We start from the raw sequence: 14,159 nt of genomic DNA, 5'->3' as shown, positions 1-14,159 counted from the left end.
GGTGATTGGCCCAAAGTCACCAGCAGGCTTTCCAGGTCTATGATAGGACTAGAACTCACCGTTTCAGGTGATTGGCCCAAAGTCGCCAGCAGGATTTCCAGGTCTATGATAGGACTAGAACTCACCGTCTCCCGGTGATTGGCCCAAAGTCACCAGCAGGCTTTCCAGGTCTATGATAGGACTAGAACTCACCGTTTCCAGGTGATTGGCCCAAAGTCACCAGCAGGCTTTCCAGGTCTATGATAGGACTAGAACTCACCGTCTCCCGGTGATTGGCCCAAAGTCACCAGCAGGCTTTCCAGGTCTATGATAGGACTAGAACTCACCGTCTCCAGGTGATTGGTCCAAAGTCACCAGCAGGCTTTCCAGGTCTATGATAGGACTAGAACTCACCGTCTCCTGGTGATTGGCCCAAAGATATTCAGCTGGCATTCCTAAGGCAGAACTACAACTCGCCATCTCCTGGTTTCCACCCTGATGCCTTCCCCACTAGATCAAACCGGTTCTGACACCATTTCAGGATCTTGTTTTATTTTTTTCTCCTCCATCCAACCTTCCCAAGTGGAATGGTTTTCCTTAACGGCTCGTGATGATCTTAAGTCAAAATCCTTCTTAGGATAAATATACTCCCCCTCCTCTTCCAAATCCAATTATCCTTGTAGCCTTTTCCCCACTCTTTCTGGGATCCTGTTTAGGATGTCCCAACAGCCAATTTCCCTGGCTGCATTTATAGTAAGAATAACTCACAAAAAACCCCCACCCTTTTTCCCCCATTAATAATTGGCCAAGGCGGGGAGGAAAGCTATCATCAACCTGACTGTAGTACTTACAAATTGTTTTATTGGACTTGCTAAAGAAGATGAAGCTACTACAGGCCTGGAAATCACAGCACGGGAAACCCCCAGTGTCTTTGTCTAGTTTTTAGGCTAATAGGAGCTGTCATAATTGCATTTCGCACATTCCATGTAACGCAACTTCAGATCCAGCCAGAAATCCATCCACGGTAAGTAGCGTTGATCTTTGACAACAGTTAGGAAGACAAAGCCGGGTAGAACTCAGAAGAAAGGTGGAGAGCCTTGTTCCTCCGGGTCTGGCGGGACTTCAACTCCCATTGTTCTCAACCAACACACCACCAAGAACCTTAGCGCAACAGGGATATTGTAGTGCTGACCGCCGAGACGAGGTTACATTTCAGAGTCCTGCTTTAGAGAAAGGACAGTTAACGGGAATAAACGTTTTGGGAAAATTTGGAAGATTTGTCCCTCTGTTTATCCTTAAGATGGAGACGTGAATGTGCAATTCTTAGAAACCACCAAATGTAACATGTTCTCCAAATGTTCCACTAAGCCCAACAAACCCGTTGCAGCATATTCTACAAACAGACCCTCGCTGTTATTTCGTTTCCCCTCCGCCGAAAACTAACACACTGGAGAGAATGAAATAGTGGCGAGTTGAGGTCGGGGTGCGGTTCAATTTTTTTAAACAACCGGCCTGTGGGCGTGGCTTAGGTGATGGGCGTGGCATGGTGGTCATGCGACTGGGTAGGCATGGCTTGGTGGTCATGTTATTAGCTGGGTGCGGCCAGCTCAACATCACTCACATCGAGACACGCATCTCCTCGCCCGGCCTCTCATGACTGTGGGGATGCTGCAACAGTCGTAAGTGTGAAAAAGGGTCAAAAGTCACTTTTTTCAGGGCCGCTGTAACTTTGAATGGTCCATACAAGCAAAGTACCAGCAAAGGAGGGGAAAAAAAACTCCAGAGATGCTCCTGAGACAGGAGGTCTAATCCTGCCAAGAATGTAGTAAGGGTCAACGGAGAGACAATTTCTGTAAGCAACACCAGAATGTTTCCTTCCTGCCTTCTTTACAGGATTAGACCAGTAATTTCTTCTAACGACCGGTTCTCTGAACTGCTTAGAATGTTAACAACCGGTTCTAGAGAATAGGTGCGAACCTGTAGAATCCCACCCCTGGTTGAGGTCACACGGGGGGCTTTGTGTAAAGGCAGGGTGGGCAGTGATAGTAAAGCAAGGGGAAGTGAGTATGGCTAAAAGCAGGAAGTGGGAAGAACCAGGGTATCCTCCCTCTGTTTTCAATTTTTATTACTTTTCCCTCCTCATCTTTCCCTATCATACTCAGTTTTAACATCTTAAAGGTAAATTTTAAGCCACTGAAAGTTGATGTTACTTAGAGTCCACGGTGCCAGAAAAAGACATGTAGCCATGAGATGTGTGTCTGAACCTTAAATAATACAAGGAGCGGACCGAGAGTTGTTCTCCTTGCAACGAGGCAGCCTGGAAGTTGTGCCTGTGTGCAATTCTTGCAGGTTCAGATCACCACCGAGAGTAAGATAACCACTCCAGCAGGAACTGTTTGCATTCAATCCGATTTGGGATAAGCGACCTGATAGTCCTCAACTTATGAGCACAATTGGGACCGAAAACTTCTGTTGCTGAGTTGAGCCCAATTTTATGCCCTAAAGAGCTGTGGTGGCGCAGTGGTTAGAGTGCAGTACTGCAGGCTACTTCTGCTGACTGCCGATTACCAGCAGTTTGGCAGTTTGATTCTCACCGGCTCAAGGTTGACTCAACCTTCCATCCTTCCAAGGTGGGTAAAATGAGGACCCAGATTGTTGGGGGCAATATGCTGACTCTGTAAACCACTTAGAGAGGGCTGTAGAGCAGTGTGAAGCGGTGTATAAGTGCTATGGTTTTGTCATGATGTTTGTTAAGTGAATCATAGAGTCAACCGTGAATTGGTCAGGACTGAACTGCTGGCTATGGGCAGAGTTTGCCTGCAATATGGCATTCTAACCACCGCAGGCCCTTCCTTCCTTCCTTCCTTCCTTCCTTCCTTCCTTCCTTCCTTCCTTCCTTCCTTCCTTCCTTCCATCCATCCTTCTGTCTGTCCTTTCCTTCCTTCCTTCCTTCCTTCCTTCCTTCCTTCCTTCCTTCCTTCCTTCCATCCATCCTTCTGTCTGTCCTTTCCTTCCTTCCTTCCTTCCTTCCTTCCTTCCTTCCTTCCTTCCATCCATCCTTCTGTCTGTCCTTTCCTTCCTTCCTTCCTTCCTTCCTTCCTTCCTTCCTTCCTTCCTTCCTTCCTTCCATCCATCCTTCTGTCTGTCCTTTCCTTCCTTCCTTCCTTCCTTCCTTCCTTCCTTCCTTCCATCCATCCTTCTGTCTGTCCTTTCCTTCCTTCCTTCCTCCTCCTTCCTTCCTTCCTTCCTTCCTTCCTTCCTTCCTTCCTTCCTTCCTTCCATCCATCCTTCTGTCTGTCCTTTCCTTCCTTCCTTCCTTCCTTCCTTCCTTCCTTCCTTCCATCCATCCTTCTGTCTGTCCTTCCTTCCTTCCTTCCTTCCTTCCTTCCTTCCTTCCTTCCTTCCTTCCTTCCTTCCTTCCTTCCTTCCTTCCTTCCTTCCTTCTGTCTATCCTCCCTCCCTCCCTCCCTTTTCTTGTATACCACTTCCCCTCCCTTCCTTCCTTCCATCCATCCGTCCTTCCTTCCCACTTAGCAATAGCACTTAGACTTATATACCGCTTCACAGGGCTTTACAGCCCTCTCTAAGCAGTTTACAGAGTCCGTACATTGCCCCCAACCATCTGGGTCCTCAGTGCTACACCGACGTAAGAGATGGCAAGGTGGCTGGCAAAAAAAAAAAAAATAGATCATGTAAGCAGACATAAACAATGATCAGACCCAAAAGGACTTTCCCTAAATCCCTAAGCAGGATTTCTTCAATCGGAATCCCGTGGCTGATGTGGTTGTGACATCTAGAAGTTGAGAGGTGATGCTTTCACCTCGCTTTGTGGCTACTGGTCTCACCTGGGAGCCTGCAAATTAATTTTCCTCTTATTCCCCCCCCCCCCAACAGCCCAAACACACACATAGAGCTGACATCCAGTGCATTTGGGGCTTTGAGGATTCCCCGTTCAATCAGGTCACGATAGCATCCCTCATTTGCAGGTAGCATTTGATAGTTCCTATTCGCAGATGGGGGGGTATTTATAGAGACGTGGGCAGGCGCCCTGAACAGGTGTGAAGGATGTTGAGCTGAAGGAAGCGACAAGCTTAGCAAGGCAGAGCTGTTAGGAGACAGAGAAGCAAAAAGGAGGTGTTCTTGGGCAGCTACACCAGTTGCAAGTTCTTGGGAGGGCAAGGTGGTTTGTGGCACGGCCTCAAGAAATCTCTTACAAAACCGACTTGATACACAATATACACTTCAACAGAGATCAGCTCTCAAGTTTTGGCAGCAAACCAAGCTGTTGCACATCGACAATAATCCTGCTGCCGACAAATAAGGCTAAGAAGCTAAATTCTCTGGGGAGATCTCCAAGGCTTGGTGGAGGCTACAAGCCCAGGGGCCATCACCTTGGGTATGTGGCTGGCTGCTAGAAACACACCGAGGCAACCTTCAGCTCCAGATGGATCTCATGAGAGTTGGCCACTGGTTCCTTTGAAGGTTCGAACGGGTGACCTATTACAGCTTGGATATTTTACAACAAGACCGTGTTAGCCCTCGGGGGGAAAGGGTGAGGAATCCAGTAGACATTCTTCCGGCTAACACATGTTCTTAAAGTGCCTAAGCGGCAGCTTACAAAAGTTCCTGCCTTCTAAGAACATGTGTTTGTTGGAAAAGATGCTACCGGATACCTGAACTTTTGAGCTTAGACACGGTCTGAAGAACAGCCTCTCTTCCAGATGTTTTTCATCTCTGACTTATTGGTTGACCCTTGTCCTGGCCTCCAGCAGGTCAACAGTGAAATCAATATGGATTCTTGTTCGTTGGATGAATTCATGCAGTGGCTGGACATCATCTGGGATAGTTTAATCTGGATACTTGCACTGAATAGAAGATGGCCAGAATGTCCCCTTCTAGCTGGATGATTCTGTTATTCTATGGTTTTTCCAGTTTCATATTTTTCCAGTTTTTTCCAAGTGGCTGTCTACAGAGCAGCCCAGCCCATGCGTTAATTATGCTTGGTTGCACAGTAAACCAGATGTTTAGATTGGATTTGGCATTTTTGGTTGCACAGTAAACCAGATGTTTAGATTGGATTTGGCATTTTATCCACCTATCAAATCCTTCCCAAGCATCTGGGATAGGGAGATGTTTGATAATAACAGTAATTCCTTGTGTGTCAATCATATTTGGCTGATACAGAATTCGTTTTACTCCACTCTACTCTATTCTACTATACTCTATTCCTTATTCTACCCTACCCTATCCTATTAATTCTATTCTATTCTATTCGTTTCTATCCTATCCTATCCTATTCCATTCCATTCCATTCTATTCTACTCTATATATTCTATTCTATTCATTTCTATTCTATTTTGTCCTATCCTATCCTATTCCTCCTCCACTCTACTCTACTCTACTCTATGCTAAATATATTCTCACAGGTTTTAAACTGTTCCAAGTAAAGCTGCATTTTGCAATTGACTGATGGTACTTTTGTAAATGCCAATGGGGTTCAAGTGATCTTCAGAGGTGGTGGTTGTTGTTATTTCTGTATGACTGAACAATTCTCAGTGGTTCAGAACTTCCGATGTTACCAGCATGGCAGATTTTGGTTCCTTCCCAACATCAAAATATCCCATCTGTGCACATTCTGGGATGTCACTCTCTCTGCTGCCCAACACATTTGCTCAACCAGCAAAGATTGTGGCTTCTTGACAATTTTGTGCACAAATCTAACTACAGACACAGCCTTGAATACGCACACCAGAGCATGAACCTGGGTTGCATGTGCCTGTAAACCAGGATACAAACAAGAAAGGGCATCTTTTGTTATTCTTGGCCGGAAACTTCTAATCGATTATAATAAATTCAGCGCTGAGCCTAAAGTATCACCTTCATTTTTGGAAAGAGCAAGCAAGGGGCAAGGAACTCTGCACATGCTCCTCGCCCAGGAGGAGTTTGGGTATTTATCCACTGTCAATACATGCCGGTTGCCAAGCACCCGAATTTTGATCGCGTGACGACAGGGATGTCGCAAGAGCCATAAGCATGAGGAGCAGTTGTAACTCCCTATTTTCAACAGGGTTGTAACTTCAACACACTCGCTACGTACTCGTCGGTGGAGGATTACCTGTGTCCCAGGTCCAATTATTGATCAGACCGGCTGCACCTTTCTCTTCTTCTTCTTTCTTGGTCCTACCTAGGTACCTGATGCCACGGAAAGCGGCGATAGACTAGATTTTGGAAGTCCACCACTCTCGATTCCAAAGCGACTTGGTGGGCCGGATGGACAAGGAAGGATGCCAGACCCCTAAGTACTTCCTGAACTCTCCTCCGTCGCCTGAGCCCAGGGTAGGTCCCCGCTTCTCTGACGCTCTCCCCCACCCCACCCCTTAATCAGGGGAGGGGACGAGTTTTGCCCAGGACCTTCCCCTTGAAGAAGGAGGGGAAGGATCCCTCCCCGCGTCCCTCTGCAAGGGCCCCGCTCCCTGGCGCTCACCGCCTTCCCCGTTGGCTCACCAACACACACACACACACACACACACACACACACGGCCCCTCTCCGAAGACACCCCCACCCCTCTGCCTCTCGCTGGGCTTCCCTTCGTCTCCCACCCCTCTCCCCTTCCTCCCTGCCTGATTGGCCGAAGCCTGTCCTTATGCTAATCATATGCGAATAGTCCAGGGCTAGTCAGCTGACGTCACCGGGCCCAGTGGCCGCCGCCGCCGCCGCCGAGGGAGGGGGAAGAGGGGAAGAGGGAAGAGGAGGAGGAGGAGGAGGAGGAGGCGAAGCGGAGCGAAGTGGAGCGCCTTCCGTCGCCCAGGCAAAGCGGGGAAGATCCGGCTGAGCGCGGCGCGGGGGAGTCCGGGCTGGGCAGCCCCCCCGTTCCCCCTCCCCCGCTTCCCTCTCGCCCTGCTCCCGCGCGGCGCAAGCAGGCAGGGAGGGCTCGCCGGGGCGGGGCGGCCGGGGCGGGGCAGCGCCTGCTGGGAACATCATGGCTACTCTGGCCAACGGGCTAGCGCAGCAGCAGCAGCAGCAGCAGCAGCAGCAGCAGCAGCAGCAGCAGCAGCAGCAGCAGCAGCAGCAGCAGCAGCAGCCGCCTCCCGCCGGGCCCCCGCCGCCGCCGCCGCCGCCCCCGCCGCCGCCGCCGCCGCCGCAGGCGGAGAGCGCCGCTTTCAGCACCACGAACAGCGCCGCGAGGATGAACGGGCTGACGGCGCCGGCGCCCGGCCCGGGGGTTTCCATCGCCATGAAGGACCACGATGCCATCAAGCTGTTCATCGGGCAAATCCCGCGGAACCTGGAGGAGACCGACCTCAAGCCCCTCTTCGAGGAATTCGGCAAGATCTACGAACTCACCGTGCTCAAGGACCGCTTCACCGGCATGCACAAAGGTAGGCAAAGGCAAGGGCTGGGACGCAGGAAATCGCTCCCTGGCTGCCTTGGCTGCCTAGCTGGCTGGCTGGCTGGCTCGCCCGCCCGCGCGGACCCCTCCTCCGGCTCCGACGCCTCCCGAGACCCCGCCACGCCTGCCCCGCCTGGCCGGGCGGAGGGGCCAACAAAGGAACCGCCGCCGCCGCCGCCGCCGCCGCTGCCGCCGCCGCGCTTTCTCTCTCTCTCTCTCTCTCTCTCTCTCTCGTGTGTGTGTGTGTGTGTGTGTGTGTGTGTGTGCGCGCCCGCCCGTGGGTGCGCAAGCGAGGAAGACGTGCAGTTCTACTCGGAAGCCAGCCAGCCAGCCAGCCAGCCAGCCAGCCAGCCCCGGAGCCCTGGCTTTCGGGCGGGCTTGGGGTGGGTGGGTGGGGAGTGCGGTGGCCTGGCGGCCCACGGGGGAAAAAAGTGACCTCCCTTCCCGCCGCCCCCCCCACACACACACGCCGCCCCAGATGGGCTGCCACCTCGGAAGATGGCACGGGAGGGTTCGTCCCCCACACCCGGGTGTTTGCGTCCTGGGGAAAGGGTTTGGTTCGGGCAAAAGAAAAGAAAAATGACAGAGGGAGGAAAGGAGAATGCCGGCCCTCCCCGTTCGGGTGCCTCCCCCCCACTCCCTTACCCTACCCAGATCGTATCAAAAAAAAAAAACCTGTGTGAAAACTTAGGTGGCAGGTTTTAAAAAAACAAAAAACTGGCCAACAAGAGCGGATGGAGTTGTGACACGTGGAAGGGGGAGATCTCCCTCCCTCTCCCCCCCTCAAAAAAAAGCTCCATACATTTTGGCAGGAAGAAGTTAACACCTCCGCGGAGAAGCCCCCTCCCGCCCCCGCCCCCTCCTCCTCCTCCTCTTCTTTTCCAGGTTGTGTTGTTCTTCGCAATTCGTCGGTTAGGCATGCGGGAGTCTTCAGCTGTGGGTTTGCCTCTCGGAGTAAACACAACTCCACACTAACGCAGCCAGGCTCAAGGTCCGGGGAATTCGGGTTCACCTCCGTTCATCTTTTTTTGGTCACGTCTGCTCCGGGGGGTGCATTGCACAATCCCCTCCCCTTCCCCGAAATGGGAATCCAAAGGAAAAAAAGAACTAGCTGTTGTTCCAACGTTGGGCAAATGCAAAGTTCGGCGTTGGGTGAAACATTTGGACGCCGCACCGCACCCCGCAACCTCACCCCGTCCCTCCACCTCCCCATCCAAGGGTTGGCTGGATTTGGGAGAGAAGTGAATGAATCCAAAGGGTGTGAGTGTGCGTGCATGGGTGTGTAAGAGAGAGAGAGAGAGAGAGAGAGAAACCAGAGAGTGGGAGATTTGTAAACACAACCGGAAGCCCGGATCTTCTGAATGAGGACAGGAGGTGCTGAACTGAAGGTGCCCCCCCCCACACCCACCCTTGGTTTGGGTTCACTGCAAAGTTTGTTGTGATGCATTTGCGCCTGGTGGGGAGGGAGGGGGGAGGCTGCGGGGGCGGGGGAGGTCCTGCATAGGCTGATGAAGGAGCGTGTGTATTTGCAGGCGACAGGGGCCAAGAACCGTGCATAAACACTTCCGGATTTGCATAATCTGTTTCTTTACCACATTAGCTGAGGTTGTTTGGTTTCCCCCCCACCCACCCACCCCGCCCCGTTTTTCTCTTTTGCAGTAAATTAATCCCTAAAGCCAACAAACCAATAAACCCAGGCACCAAATATTTATTTGTTGGTTTATTACGGCAAGCTTCATATGTGAATATAGATGTGACATCTTTGACAGTCCTGGTGAAGTGTGTGGTGTGAAGCTACCCTCTCCCTCCCCACCCCCCCGCCCACAAAAAAAAGGGGGGTTTCCACAACAACTGGCTTCTGAGGTGTAAAGATCAAAGATTGGAGGATTTCCTGCTTCTCCTTCCTCAGCTGACTTAGATCCGGGGTAAAGACTGGTGAGCATGTGGTAGGACGTGTCTTTCTGTGTGCACACGGCGTATCTTCACACCAGGAGCCCATGTCTGGGTCGTGGCATGACATTATTTGCGTGCGCTCAAGTCAGGTTTTGACTTCTTGCAATTGGCTGGAAGAGTTTCTTGGCAACCTTTTCTGGAACTGGCTTCTTCTTCTTAGGACTGAGGGAAAAAGGGCCCGTCCAGAGTCGCCTCAGGTCAGGATGAGAATTCATGGTCTTCCTCTTTGCAGACAAGGGCCTTTAGCAACTACTACACCAAACAAGATCTCCTTATCAAGAATGGACGGTCTGCAAGTCTGAATGCAATCTCTTAGGAGACCCCCTTGGGTTCCTACTCTGTGGAATTTCTTGGAGGCATCTAGTTGAGTATGGATAACAATATAATTTACCCACAGTGCTTAAGGCGAAACTACGACTGCCAGGTCCCGGTTTCTAGACCAGTGACTTTAACCCCTATTTGAAGCAGGCTCAATATCACTCATTTCTGTGCGCCCAATTTTACCAGCATTTTAGTGTTTTAACAGCAGCAAAGAATCGTGTGTGTGTGTGTGAGAGAGAGAGAAAGAGCGGGGGCTGTATTCTACCATCTACTTTCACTTTTCCAAAGAGTACCATTCTTCTTTGTCACCTCAAAGTTAGAAAGAGGTCGACTTGCTCATAATACCTCTCGATATTAATTTTACTGAAGGTCAGAAATCAATTATCATGGAATTAGTGTGTTCACACAGGCAAAATGAGTCCTGTTAGGTGAATGATTTCCAGGAACTAAAATGGAGGATAGAAGAAAAAAAAAAAAAAGCAATGAACAGATACCATGAGAGAAAAGGGAGGCTTAAGAATGCTTGCATTTCACTTTTTCTTCCCCCAAATAACAGGTTTTTCTACTTCATATTATATTTTTAGCCCCACTTCTTGGAAGTTATCAGCAGAAGGCTCTCTACTGTTCATTAAATGTGTAGGTAAAACTTCCTGTTACATGTATGACCAACTTTTGGGCTTTTTAGCCACAAGAGAGTTGAAAGCATTTGGTTAAGGCTGAGATCTTAGAGCATACTTACCTGTTTTCTGAATTTAGCAAGACTTTTTTTCCCCCCTAAGTAAACATGTATTGCTCTCATTCCTAAGGAAATGCGAACAACATTTTAACCAGAAGTTATAACTCTGCCTTTAGTTATCTGGAAAACAAAAACCTCACCTGAATTCAGGGAGACTTATTGTGGGCGGCTGTTTTTTTGAATTTTCAGCATCTTACATTTCACATTGGTTCTTTTCTTGTGGGTAAAATGCATGATCAATTGGAGAAAAGGGGCATTTTAAAACACATCTTATTCCGATGGACCCCATTCCCTGGGAGGAAAAAAGGCTGTCCCAATTTCTTGGTTTTTATAACTTTCTCCGGATTAGCTACCATATTTTGAAAAGTGTACTTTCTGAATGGATGTAAAAACTAGGATTTGATGCCTGGTGTTGGGTTGGTGCTGCAGAATACGTAATAGTCAGGAAAAAGATTCACCTTAATTTTCTATCATCTCCAAGTAAATGGATGGGGACGATCTTTAAAGTAATATTTTAAAAAGGGTAATATTTAAAGTATTATTTTAAAGTAATATTAAAGTAATATTTTAAAAAGGGTAGCTTTGCGACATTTAGGCCTGTAGGTGTGATGGAAGGAGACGGGGATATAGACAAAGCAGTGAAGAGGGGAAAATGAAGAGAGAAACCAGGTTTTACTGGGCAAGAAACAAACAACCAGATAGGTGAACTTCTGTATCTTGCGCAACAAGGGTGAAACAGGAGGTAGTCTGTCATTAAAATGAATATATATGAATATCATGTTTCTTGCTGGCAAACGGAGAGATAAAGGAAGTTGGCTGGCCCCTGCAGGTTTTTTTTTAGAAAATAATATGCAGTTTGTCAGACCGAATCCGGCCGTCTTTACATATTTGTAAACTGTAGCATTTCCAGAGCTTCGTGGTAAGCTCTTTCCCTCGTTTTAGATACTGAACTCCAATTTAATTACCACTTATCTCATCAATAAATTGCCATCCTCATCGCCATCAGCATCAGCAGCAGAAGCATTCCTGTTTCTAGCTGTTTATCAATATTGGAAGCTTTGCCAACCAAAAAGAAAATCCAACTTGCTTCCCTCTTTAAAAGCCAAGTTTAATCCATTCAGTGAAATGTCATCCTTCATTTTAATGAAGACCCTGTTTGGTTCTGTTTATCTATCAGGTATGTGTCTTCTGCGGCTCTTATCTGCGTCAGGACAAACCAGTGGGATAAATTTCCTTCCTTCCTTCCTTCCTTCCTTCCTTCCCTCCCTCCTTCCTTTCTTCCTTCCCCTCCCTTCCTCTTCTTCTTTCCTTCCCCTTCCTCTCCTTCCTTCCTTCCTTCCTTCCTTCCTTCCTTCCTTCCTTCCTTCCTTCCTTCCCCTCCCTCTCTCTCTCCTTCCTTCCTTCCTTCCTTCCTTCGTTCCTTCCTTCCTTCCTTCCTTCTTGCTCTCCTTCCTTCCTTCCTTCCTTCCTGGATTCCTCCTGCCATAAGCACTTGCCTATCCCTCACCTGGTTTGTCCACAGGATCCTTGTTCTGGCTTTAGGTGTCTGTCACTCTTGATTTCTTTCCATTGGAAGACAAGAGGGTTGCACTTATTAAGAGTTATTAATACTTAATCATCTGGCAGATTTAATTGTGCCAATATTAAAAATGCATCAATGTCAAATTTCGTTCATTAAATATTTACATTTTTGAAGGGAAACTGTTTTGCTGCTGTTTTAATATCATTTCAGGAAGCTTTATATAGGATTTAATTAAAAGGGCGGGGGGGTTGATGAGAGAAGCTTCGCCAATCTTGGGCACGATATCCTTTGAGCTAAGCAACACCGTGGTTTTTTTTCCTCCTCTTTTACCAAAGTGTTAAGTCAAAAAAAAATCCCCCTTCTTCTACCCCACGGAAGCAAACAGCATCCTGCTCTGGTCACTTCTCCACATCCAGCAGGCTCCGCAGAGCTGATGTAACAATCCCAAGGTGCTAATCTCATTTGCGACTATTTAGCCATAACAAAATATCAGCTGAGCCTTCCTGGAAGGAAGAAGTTAAGAGGTGACTAGTGCTGGGCGGTCTTCGATACTCTCTCTCACCTTGACTTACTCCCTGCAGTGTGTGTAAGAGAGAAGTGACACCCTTGGCCAGCTCTGCAGACCCAAGAAAGTTCAGCCAAACAACTCATTCGATATAACATGCAGATTATTTTAAAAAAAAAATTCACGTCCTGTGCCAAGCACATTGGGCTACAAACATATGTCACAGTTCCCAATCCACAGCTAGAGTAGTCTGTCCTCTTCCTTCCATTTAACATTTATGTTTGTCAGATCTTCCTGGTGACCGGTTTTCTTGGGCCTTCCTCTTTTTCTCCGGCCATCTGGTTGTATCCAATTGTTTGCGGTCATTGCTGGACGTCGCTCACGTGGAACACAGCCTGTTCTTCAAAGCCTGCTTTTCTTCATCCAGTCGCTATCTCAGAGATACCTTCAGGAATTGGTAAAATTTCCTGTGGTTTGGGACATGGTCCCAAACTGTGTGACATGCCGATCGAGGTCAATTAAATCCGTGCTCAGCTACTGCACTTGGATCATGGGCTTCAGCTTGGTTAGTGCGTATCTTGGTTTCCAGGAGTGAGGAGGTGACATGGAATTTGGGTGCTGCATGAAAGTTTGGGTGTTTGTTTACTTGGGGCATCAGTGTTGTTAGGCAAACTTAGAAAATCAGTGAATCAGCAAGCAGGTTATGGGTGGTGTATGAATCCAGGCTGCAAGGTAATTTACTCACAGCCACTAAGCCATGATATGGCTTGGTCAATAGTGTGGTTTGTTTGGCTGATTTATATAGCCGCCATCTCAGATACATGACTCTACATAGCTAACACCTAATAAACTCAGTTTGCTCACCCCAGTTTAGGACTTGGTGGGTTTTGTGAAGATAGCCAAGGAGTTCTTATTCAAGAACACCAAAGTCCAGCAATAAACAAACAATAAATCCAAAACTTTTCTAGCTATATTAACCATCATTGAAAACGTTGAACTCAGATATATGGGGCCCAAGTGAATCGATAATGCCGTCAGATCGAGAGGTGAAACATGGCTAATATACATACCTAATGAATATGATTGATTATGGATTATTTGAGGATTCATAGCAATGAAAAAAAAATCTTACTTTTCCTTCACCTCATGACCCAATCTGAATGTGTTTGAGGTGGTGCTTCTATTTCTTCCACCCAAGAAGGTTCAGATTTGCCTTCAGGAAAGGTCTACTCTCGCTCTCTTTTTAACTTTGTCCAAATTTCTTTAAGAGAACATCTTAAAATGCCAGCACTTCCTATGTCAAGATAGATGAGTGACAGAGAAAGAACCTTGCGGTGTTTTTTGATATCTCTTTGTCATTTTGTGGAGCCGTTTGTCTTCTATCTCAGCTCAACCAATATTGTCCGTTCAAAGTGTCCGCGAATCTTTCCCAGATAAAATATTTTCCCATCCTTTTTATTTGGAGAGGACCAGGATCAAAATAGGACCTTTTGCATTTAAAGTCCAGAAGCTCACAATATACTCTTTAGCCCCCAGTGGCAATCGCTGATCGGGATGTTATGAACATCTGATGTGCTAATCTGGATGGGGTTTTTTTGTGTGTGTGCACTGATCCCAAGTGTGTTGGCTTCTTCCTGCTGATGCCAATTAGCCAGGCCCTGCTAATCCATACCAACTGTGTGAAATCAAATTCTCACTGGGTTACATGTTGACCTGCTGCCAAATTGTATGCAACTCTCTGGCACGAGACAG

The 14,159-nt window shown here is 48.0% G+C and overlaps 1 protein-coding gene across 6 annotated transcripts in view; it reads left to right on the top strand.

The window, feature by feature from the left end:
• Positions 1-6,542: 6,542 nt before the first annotated feature.
• The window catches only part of CELF6 (CUGBP Elav-like family member 6), a 149,036-nt gene continuing 141,419 nt past the window's right edge, over positions 6,543-14,159 (top strand). For 3 of the 6 annotated variants that reach the window (XR_015745121.1, XM_087941496.1, XM_087941499.1), the window contains exon 1: positions 6,543-7,359. Coding sequence is in view for 5 of the 6 variants with exons in the window: in XM_087941496.1 (XP_087797622.1) it covers positions 6,960-7,359 (400 nt within the window). In the remaining variant the exon portion in view is untranslated. The remainder of the gene's footprint in view (positions 7,360-14,159) is intronic. The other 3 variants (XM_087941498.1, XM_026709510.2, XM_087941497.1) reach the window with 2 other exon arrangements.

The sequence above is a fragment of the Pseudonaja textilis genome, chromosome 13, assembly GCF_049901715.1.
Source record: "Pseudonaja textilis isolate UNSWEBS1 chromosome 13, rPseTex1.2, whole genome shotgun sequence".
NCBI classification, from domain to species: Eukaryota; Metazoa; Chordata; class Lepidosauria; order Squamata; family Elapidae; genus Pseudonaja; species Pseudonaja textilis.
This window is presented reverse-complemented; position numbering and strand designations above follow the sequence as displayed.